The 10,395-nt window shown below is 43.5% G+C and overlaps 1 protein-coding gene across 3 annotated transcripts; it reads left to right on the forward strand.

The window, feature by feature from the left end:
• Window positions 1–5,193: 5,193 nt before the first annotated feature.
• Window positions 5,194–7,010, forward strand: LOC133903637 (heavy metal-associated isoprenylated plant protein 3-like). Of its 3 annotated transcripts, XM_062345066.1 has the most exons (5): window positions 5,194–5,538; window positions 5,630–5,931; window positions 6,028–6,106; window positions 6,215–6,381; window positions 6,415–7,010. In XM_062345066.1, the coding sequence occupies exons 1-5, from the start codon at window positions 5,373–5,375 to the stop codon at window positions 6,745–6,747; spliced, it is 1,047 nt and encodes a 348-aa protein (XP_062201050.1). In that variant the 5' UTR covers window positions 5,194–5,372; the 3' UTR covers window positions 6,748–7,010. The 3 variants fall into 3 exon arrangements, with proteins under 3 accessions (XP_062201050.1, XP_062201049.1, XP_062201052.1); XM_062345065.1 differs by having other exon boundaries at window positions 5,200–5,538; window positions 6,215–7,010; XM_062345068.1 differs by having other exon boundaries at window positions 5,371–5,510; window positions 6,215–7,010.
• Window positions 7,011–10,395: the final 3,385 nt, after the last annotated feature.

Here is a 10,395-nt window from a genome sequence, read left to right on the forward strand (position 1 = left end):
AACAGTAGTTCCATTATTGTAGAAACCCTCTCTTATGCTACTCAACCATCCATTGGTGCCCATAGAATCGAAGGGTGGCTAATTAATTGGTCAGGCCGTACCCAAATAAGCATCATGGTTGCGCTATTCAGCCGGGTTACATGCTTCAAGAACCGGTTCTTAGGATCCCACATAGGAACAACTACAAACCAACTGTGCATTTTTCACACACGTGCATTCCCACACCATCATTACACAACCATCCTGTTAGGATCCCTACACCATGTTGCTACAAAAATTATCATACCTGGTTCATGCTACATAATCATTAGTCAAATTTAACATTTACCCCAACCATGACAACAACTAGCATATCTACCCTTCATTTCCCATGACTCATCAATGGTGACTAGGATAATCATACAAAAATCTAGTAAACCCAAATCATAGGCTTTTATTTTAGACAAGCATGCAATGAAGGACAAATAACTACGTATAAACCCTAAAATAGGAGCAAGATGTTCAAAGACACTTACCTTCAGCGGAGGGTTGCTTAAATTCTTCAAAAGCTTGGTCTTGCAGGTTCAGGAGCTATTCACCTCCTAATCGGCACACTGGAAAAGCACATAAGAGAAACTACTAATAAAAGTATATCAAACAATATAAACTAGGTAAAAAAAACCATAGAAAAAGATTTTACACGCCTCTACGAGAATTTAAGCACGAAAATCGCCCAAATCAGAGCTACGAGCAAAAAGTTATGATGGTTTCAAGTTCTAGGGGCCTATTTGCAAAACGAACTTAATTTCCGGAAATTTCTAGATTTCTTTTATTCTGAAAATCCTTTTTATTGCGCAAGCTGATGTCATAAAGCAAAACCAAAATACTTTTATATTGAAAAACCCATGGAAAAGTCCATGGACCCATGGACCACGATGGACCGATTATGCAAGGGTGAAGGGGTACGCGATCTGAGCCGCACGTTCTTGATCGGATGGCTGGAGATGCAGGTGGTGCTTTTAAATTCAACTGTCTGCACTGAACAAGGACCACGTCCGGTCGACGGTGGCGCATGGTCGAAGCATCACCGAAGTCATGCAAAAACACGTGTCCGAGCTCCACTGGTGACGTGAGAAAGCGCAAAAGGGAGAAGGGGACACAGGGAGTCTCACCACGGGGTCCTTGATAGCAGAGCAATGGCGAGGATGGTGGCGGCGGTCGATGCAGCGTCGGGGACAGGGTTGGTATGGAATCGGCCAGAGAATTCAGTATTGATAATCACTGACTATTAGTGCCTGGTATAGAACTGGCACTGAAAAATAACTATCAGTGTCAGTTGGTAGCTCCAACCGGCACTGATAGTACCAACCTACACTGATAGTTGGTCCTGATTCAATGCTTTTCAGGTAAAAAAAGCTTCAGTTTTTTTCATGACAAGAGGAATGATAATGAGTCGAGTTCAAAACTAGTTACTAGAGGGTGCTCACCCGACTGCGCCCAACATTCGCAAGGTCACGCGAAATTCGCTCACATGTGGCAATTATTACTCTATTTCATGACCTCATAGCAGGTCGCACGTGCGACCCCTCTAACCATCTCAGCTATCATCCATTCATGAGTATAGCAGCAAAATAAATTCTTTTGACATCTTCTGATCGAATATTTGAATAGCTATTTGGACATCTAAATGACCTCAAATAAAAAAGTTATCAACTATAAAGTTGTATATCTCGTCGAGTTCTACAATATTCATATAAAGCTTATCTTCATCCAACCACTACTACAATTTTTTAATTATTTAGGGATTTAAATGGCCTCAAATAAAAAAGTTTTCAACTACAAAGTTATAGATCTCATTGAGAGTTATAATTTTCATATAAAGTTTTCCCTATCTGACTTCGTGTAAAAAAGTTATAGATTTTTAAGATGAGTTGTGACAGTAGTAATCATCAATGGCGGTTTGTGGCTAGAACCGATACTGATACTTACTATCACGGGGGTTCATGGTTAGAACCGACATTGATATTGATTATCAGTGCCAGTTTACAGCTAGAACCGACACTGATGTATTAATGCTGGTTCGTGACTAGAACCGACATTGGTAGTCACTATCAGCGTCGGTTCGTGGCTGGAACCGGTATTGATGTCTTAGTACCAATAGTGACTATCAGTGTCAATTATGAGCTGCTCAGTTGTTGTTCGTGCGCGAGTGTTTAAGAACCGGCGCTGATATGTCTTCAGTAACGATTACTGTTAAACCAGCACTGATATATATATATGCATATATATGTGTATATAAAGTGTTCTGTAATAGTATATACATATGTATACATCCTTTTGATCTTTTATCATTATAGGTTTAGTCCCACGGATACGTCTTGTAATAGTACATGGATATGTTTACAGCCTTTTGGTTGATAATGTTCAAAGGTCAGTCCCACGGATCAACAAGCGCTGTGACAAGCTCCTGTTCACCAACAGCAAGGTGAGGTCTGGTCATTGGTTTTGGTACAGTCTTCCTGTGTTAAGTTATGCCTCCTGTACATAAAAATGGTTCATGTTTATGATCCGGCTAATATGCCATCACTATTCATTCTAATGTGTCCTCTGAAATTTGAGATTCTGGATATTGTGTCTGATTCCAGAAGAACCCTTTTTTAAGGCGATTAAAGTGAGATTTTTGAAATTTTGATAGGACATCAGATCTTTGTTCTGAACATTCAAAGCTTGGATCGATAATTTTCAGATCTAAACATTGTAGCAACTTTTTCAGCATTCAGTGGATTTAAATGAAAAATTAATCAATTACAAATTTGTAAATCTCATCAAAAACTATAATTTTTATATTAAAAAAAATCCTTACTTGAGTTCATATGAAAAAATTATATTTTTTCAAAGATATAGTACGCAGTGAGAAAACCTTATCACACCTGTGTGTCATCCATTCATCAGAGATAGCTCCCTTAAATTACTGCAAATAGTGGACTCTACTTTGTCGCCCTTCTATCGTGTAATTTTTATATGCCCCCCGATGAATGAGCGTCATGCGCCTAGTTTTATCTTTTTTTTTTCAAACTGTCATCTAATTTTGTTAAATTAATAATATATATAAACATAAATATATAAATTCCAAACGCGGACGGAAGGATTTGAATTTGTGAGGACCCTCGAGGCCCGAGACTGCGCCAACAGCAAAAGCCCACCATGTCCAACAACCGGAGAATAAGCCAATAAATTGCTGGGCCAGAGTCCACTTAACCACGATCACGCCGAATCGCGCCGGCAGCATCAACACCCCACCAACCAGCGTTGTCAAGACCATTGGTAGCCCAACATCCGGTCAAACAAGCGGGCCAGCCACGCAACCTGTCCACGATACACACCCCAGGCCTAGAATAATCAGCGCAGGTCACGTGGGCCCACCTGGGGTCCGCGAGTCAGTCCCTCCGACACAGCCGTCCCACCGCAGGCCCGGTCGCTGACGCTAGGCTTCGAGAATCCAGGGGAGGGCAAAATTTTATTTTATTTTTTAATATTAGTAAAAATACACATATATTTTAACGGACGATATCTTTTAAATTTTAAAATACTATTAAAATAATGATAAAAAAATCTGAAAAATATATATGAAAGAAGATAATCTAGCTCTACAAAAATTAAATAAAAATATGATTTATACAACGAGAAATAAAAAAAATTATTGTATAGAGTATTACACTATGTACAATGAAAATTTTGTTTTTATTTCTCATTATAAAAGTAATTATTTGAGTTAAAAATTAAAAAAATAGATTATAGCATCATCTACAACATACTATTTTTTAGAATTTTTTTACTATTTCAATAGTATTTTGAATTTAAAAATAATAAAACGTAGTGTTTTTTATTTTGTAAGTTGTCACATATTTTAAAGGTGATATCTTTATGTCACCGATTGAAAGGCTGACATCTTGCAAGGACGATAGTAGAATAGATATATAATATTTTAAAATGGTTATGTACTTTTATCAATATTGAAAAATAAAAAATTCCGCAGCGTACCTATGTTTTTTAATCGTCGGGGCACGGCGCAGCGTCGGACCGCGCATGCGGGCCCACCGTCTTGCTGTACACACGTGGGCGCGGCAGGCGGAGGAAAAAATATCGAAACCGACGGCTCCCGCCCGATCGGCTCCGGAGTCCGGACCCAGGGGCGGTTCCGGGGAGGAAGCCACGACAGCCGTCGCGTGTGCGCTGACCAAATAATTCTTGTCGCTGCGCATGGCCGTCAGTGTACGCGATGATTTGGAAAGAAAAAACAATGGAGGTAACAGCAGAGTGTGTGAGCTATTGGAAATAAATTGTTCTTCATGAAATTCATGTGTTGCAAACCAGCTGAATTATCAATCAATACATATTTCACTAGTCAATCGATGTGACAACAAATGTTTCAAGTATAATACATACACTTGTATATAAGTATATTTGTATAGTAAAATCTATTGTCCGAGTTCTTGAAAGCTAACTATTTAAGAGTCTAGATTCGATGTTTCATTATTATTGGCGTCCTATAATCTTCATCAGTGAGTATACTGCTATTACTATATAGAAGTTATAAAATGATCGCGCGAGAGGCTATTAGTTCCTTTCATTGCAAAGTGACATTATAAGAATGGCTTATTGGATCGGCCCTTAGTTCTGGTTGATTTGCATTGCACGTGTTCTTATCATCCAAGAAGAAAGCACTCGATGGAAACAAATGATCGCTTTAGAAAATTCATATATTTTTAAAACCTCATGAATACCTTTTAAAATAAGAAATTCATTCAATTAACTCTTACTAGAACCACTACAACAAAGCGAGAGGCTAGAGGGTGGCTCCGGCGCCCGCTATTGGCTAGAACTTTATTAGGAAAAAAAAGTGAAGGAGGAGAAAGAAGAAAAGAGGCCCGCCGACCGGATGTGGGTCCGTCACTGCAATTAAGAAAACCAGGGAAGAAGAAGAGCAGTAAATGGCACTCGGTGACGGGGCCACGCACATCCATCCTCATCAGCAGCAGCCAGCAGAGCTGCATTTCCTCCCGGGTCGGCGGCTCCAATAACCCGCTTGGCATCGTCGCAGCTACCGGGTCTCCCCGTGGCCATCCCACTCCGGTCTCTGGCACGGCGGCACCCTCTCCACATTCACTGCGCCCCACCCACCGCACGCGGCGTACAGCAGCAAACACTCTCCGCGGCCGCAGCTATTTAACGCCGCCCCCACCCCGCACCCACTCGCCTCCTTCACAAAACCCCCAGCCTCCTCGAACCCCGCGCCCTCGGTAACCACCGCCACAGCGAGGACAGAGACGAGACAAGGCAGGCCGAGCCAAGGAGAGGAGAGTGAGGCTACCTGTGAGAGATCCTGTGACGGCATGGGAGAAGAGAAGAAGGCGAGTAAGGACGGCGGCGGCGACAAGAAGAAGGACGCCGGCGCCGGGCCGGAGGCGGCGGCGGCGCCGCAGCCCATCGTGCTCAACGTCGATTTGCATTGCGCCGGCTGCGCCAGCAAGGTCCGGAAGGCCATCAAGCGCGCCCCGGGTGCGTATTCGTGGTTGTGGGTCGGTGGAGGGTGGTTTGCTCTTTCTTGTGGGTTGTTTCTGAATGGGTTTGTTCTGTGGCGCGTGTGCAGGGGTGGAGTCGGTGGCGGCGGACATGGCGGTGGGCAAGGTGGTCGTGACAGGCGCGGCGGACGCGTTGGAGCTCAAGGAGCGCATCGAGACCAGGGCCAAGAAGCACGTCCAGATCGTCTCCGCTGGCGCTGGGCCGCCCAAGAAGGACAAGGAGAAGGACAAAGAAAAGAAGGCGGACGGCGGCGGCGGTAGCGAGAAGAAGGCCGAGAAAGAGAAAGGCGGCGGCGGCAAGAAGGCTGAGAAAGAGAAGGGCGCCGGCGACAAGTCCAAGGACGAGAAGAAGCCCAAGGAACTCAAAGAGGTTAGTTACTTGCATGCCGTTTGCAATTTGTTGTCACTGCTCTCATCTCCGATATCTGCGAATGAAATTGCTCTCCTTTTTTTGCTTCTTTTTCAGGAGACCGTGACGCTCAAGATCCGGCTGCACTGCGACGGCTGCATCGACCGCATCAAGCGCCGCATCCACAAGATCAAAGGTGAGGTTTTTGTTTTCTGCCACGGATTCCCTCCTCGAACCACGAATCGTCAAAAAAAGTTGCGGACTTTTCGCCAAGATTGAATTGACACTTGTGCTCTGATTCCAGGGGTGAAGGATGTGGCGGTCGACGCCGCCAAGGACCTAGTGAAGGTGACCGGCACCATGGACGCCACCGCGCTGCCGGCCTACCTCAGGGACAAGCTCAGCCGTCCTGTGGAGGTTGTCGCGCCCGGCAAGAAGGACGGCGGTGGCGGCGACAAGAAAGGTGACGACAAGAAGGACAAGGGCGCCGGCGACGGCGGCGATAAGAAGAAGGACGGCGGCGACAAGAAGAAGGACGGCGGCAGCGGCGAGGAGAAGAAAGACAAGGATAAGTCCGCGGCCGTCTCCGCGTCGGTGGCGCCGATGCCCTTGGCCGACGCGGGCATGTACCAGATGCCGCCGCACTACGGCTACACGCCGTACCCTCCGGCTCCCGGCAGCTACTACGGCGGCGCCGCCCCGCCGCCCAACCCCGCCTTGTACCCCAACGCCGGCGGCGCCCAGTACCTGCCGCCGCAGCCCTACCCGTACGCCGCCCACGTCCACGTGCACCAGATGTTCAGCGACGAGAACCCCAACGCCTGCTCCGTCATGTGAGCTCGCCGCCAGCCGCCGGCCGCCGGCCGCCAGCGCTGCACGCAACGCTCCCTGCACTCGCTGTATTAAACCATAAACTACGGCTTGGGTCTAGTGGTTTGGTTAGCTAATCAGTTACTTATTAGCAAGTTTAAATTAGTGCTCCGAGATTAGCAGATGGCCTGTAAATGACAGCAGCTGCGAAGGCCGGCCACGATGTAAAATTCAGTGTCATGTAATGTATTCGCCCGCCTGATGAAATTTTGCCCTTTTATCATAACTAATCGCCATTATCGAGCCGCTGCCAATGGTGCTTGATTAACGATTGAATGGGGTGATGCATCGCCGTCGACGGTGAGGTCAGCGACGTCGATGGTCAAAGATTGCCCTGTCTTTTCGTCCTCAGACGCTCGCTTTTGCTGCACCGGCGTCCCGGCCGACGGTTAACGCCCCGCTTTGGCCTCGTCGGCGTGATTAACACCAGATTTACTTTGTTTAATCTCCACGGTTAAGTCAAAATGGGGCGATTAGCGTGGGAAGACAAAAAATAACCTCCTTTTACCAAATAATAATTCGATTGCAACGCTTTCTTTCTTGACGGAGTACTTCTCTAGAGGGCAGTCGCAGATGAGTAGCCTTGGAATGTTCTAGTGTGTCTAGGTGATTTTTTTGTGTGGGTGATGGTGTTTTTTTCCTATGTGCTGCTGCTGCTGCTGCTGCTGCTGCATTCAGGCTGCGAATATACGAAACAAAATTGTCTTCCAGAAATTTGTAAAACAGACTACCCGTTGCGAAATGCCGGAAATGGCCATGCTTTGCGTATGTTCGTGTTAAGCGGTCTACCTCTGGCGCATACGTTTTGTTTTTTTAGGGCATACGTTTTGACAACAGAAAATAAATAACTGTTGGGTGCATAATTTTTTTTTTGGGAGGCCGCAAGAGCTTATACTCCGTATTTATCGACCGCAGGAGTATCAGGTTTGGCTTGTTTGGCGCACAAATGTGCCGCCATATTTACCTCCCTATAAACATTAATATAAGAGAGTGAAATAAAACTCCTACCAAGCTCTTGGACATCTTGCCGGATGCTCGAAATGTAAGCGAAACCAACAAACCATAATGTTTCAGGATGTTTTAGTACAATTTGATTCAACCAAAATAAATAATAATTTACTACCTTTTGGACATCTTTGGATTCACCTACTTATCTATTACGTCAAAATGATCCTACGTGATGGGTGGTAACTATAATTAGTGATGAATGATAATTATAATTAGTGACGGGTTCCACAATCGTCACCCCGAACATATTACTGATAAGTCAGCATTAATAATCTATCACTTATGAAAGTAATAGTAATCCATCACTTATCGTATGACTTTTTAGCGTTTTTTTACATGAAAAAGGTAAAAAATAAAATTTCCACCCGAGCCGCCCAACACAGGGGCCTATCATATATGTCCCACAAGCCACGTCATTTTTCAAACCGCTTTCAGTCTTTGCGTTCTGTAGGAATCAAACCCACAACCTCCCGTCACGCACGTATCCCCTTACTACTTCAGCTATCGCGTTGTTGTGATAGAAAGCAGATATTTTATCTTTTTAACCTTCGTTACCGAAGGTCATAGATAAGGGTCATAATTGTGATCCGTCACGTAATAAGTCATAGGTAACGGGTCATGGTTACTATGACCATATTACCAAATAGGTGATCCGGAGCGTTTTCGGTAAAACAGTTATAACTTTTGTATATAGACTCTGGTTTTAACATTTTCTTAACTCTATGGACATCTAAAAAAGTTATATCTGTTTCCACCTGAAGATGTCAGATTCGGAAAAAAAAATTGAGGCCAAAAACGCAGCTGAAGATTGAGTTCTCATGCCCTCAAGTTTCTGTATCATTTTCAAAACCCAAGTTTATGTCTATAGCCGCCACCCCTTACTTCAAACTTGAGCAGAAATATACAATGATTTCTATTCTAGTCCTGCTGAGGTGAGAAAAAATAAGAGAAAAAGAAAAGAAAAATTAAAAAATTATAGCTTCATGCTATCTATATATTTACTATATAAGAAAAAAACAAGTTATGATAGTAACCTGATTGACTAATACATCTAATGATTGATTAATTAAAATTCCTTCACCTGCTCTGTTTCATCAAACTGACTATTAGTGATAGGTTACAACTTTACTTGTTACTAATGACTCTCTAAGATAACTTATCACTGATGAGTTGGTCATTAGTAACGGGTCACAACTTGATCCATCATCTATGACTGGTCAAGGATGACCTATCACTTATGACTGGTCTAGGATGATCTGTCACTTATAACTAGTAATAAGTGCAGGTAAAAGTATCTAATGGCCATAAAGGGGGTGAATAGTGCTCTAATCAAATTTTAACTTCTACCAATTTCTAGAACAAATAACAACCTTAATCTAGATAAAAGAAAAACAACTACTCAAGCAAGCAAGCTAGAACAAATCAAACATGCAAGCAAATAACTCAAAAGTAAATACGAAATTGAAACTTGCATAAAAGTAAACGCTTGAAATAAATGGCGGGAAAGTAAGTGAGTAGGGAAAGAGGACACCGATTTTTTCCTAAGTTATCGAAGAGTTGTCACTCTTCCCTAATACTCATTGGAGCATCCACACAAGGATATCGCTTCCCCTTGAGTACCAAGACTCAAGTGCTCACTAGCGATTGCCACTTCTCCATCTCTGTATTAGCAGGCATCAAACCAAGTACAAGCTCTTCCCGGGACTCTCACAAGAAATCCAAGAGCTCACCGAAAATAACTCCAACCATCAAGACCAGATAGATATTGTCAACCACCAAGATTAACAAGCTAATTGCTTCACTTAATTACTATCAAGCATAGACAACGGCTAGATACACTACTCTTGAAGTACTAATCCTTAATTTTGCATTAAAAAACTTGGAAATCAACTCAACTGCTCTCCCTTGCTTCTTGATGACACACACAGTGTATGAACTTCTCTGGATTGCAAGGGAGATGAATGAAACTGAGTAAGGGGGTATATATAGGTTAGAGGTCCAAATCTAGCCGTTGGCTAACCATCCAAACTTTCTGTGAACACCAGATAGTCTAGTGATCCAATCTTGTACACAACGGACAATTTGGCGTGTGACCTTTTGCAAAAGCTGGCTGTATCAACTGTCAGTAGCTGTTGCCTGAATTGCTCTGATGATCTTCAAATCACTACATTGGATCATCCGGTGAGTTCATATCTCCCTGCATCGAGACACCAAGTCAAAAAATGCTCCGGTGTGTTAAACTTACAATATCAGACCATCCAGTGACTTAAATTTCCTTTACTATGAAAAATCCAATGTTCAGTTAAATGCTCCGGTGTTCACACTCTTTTTAACACCGGATCATCTGGTGTACTTAGCTTCAGTTTCCTTCGAAAATCAACCCTTCTGTTAAATACTCTGATGTGTTTTTGCTCTCATCACCGGACCATCCGGTGAGGTCAATTTACTTTTGTACAGAACATTAAATTGCTCCGGTGAGTATAATTCTTTCTGCACCAGACTATCCGATGAGAACATTTTTGCTGAGTCCCATCAAATTCAATCAACTTTGAGCTCTAACTTCATGACTTCTCACACATGAGCTTCTTTGAGCACCTAGTGCTAAAA

This window comes from Phragmites australis, chromosome 21 (genome assembly GCF_958298935.1).
Source record: "Phragmites australis chromosome 21, lpPhrAust1.1, whole genome shotgun sequence".
Taxonomy (NCBI): Eukaryota; Viridiplantae; Streptophyta; class Magnoliopsida; order Poales; family Poaceae; genus Phragmites; species Phragmites australis.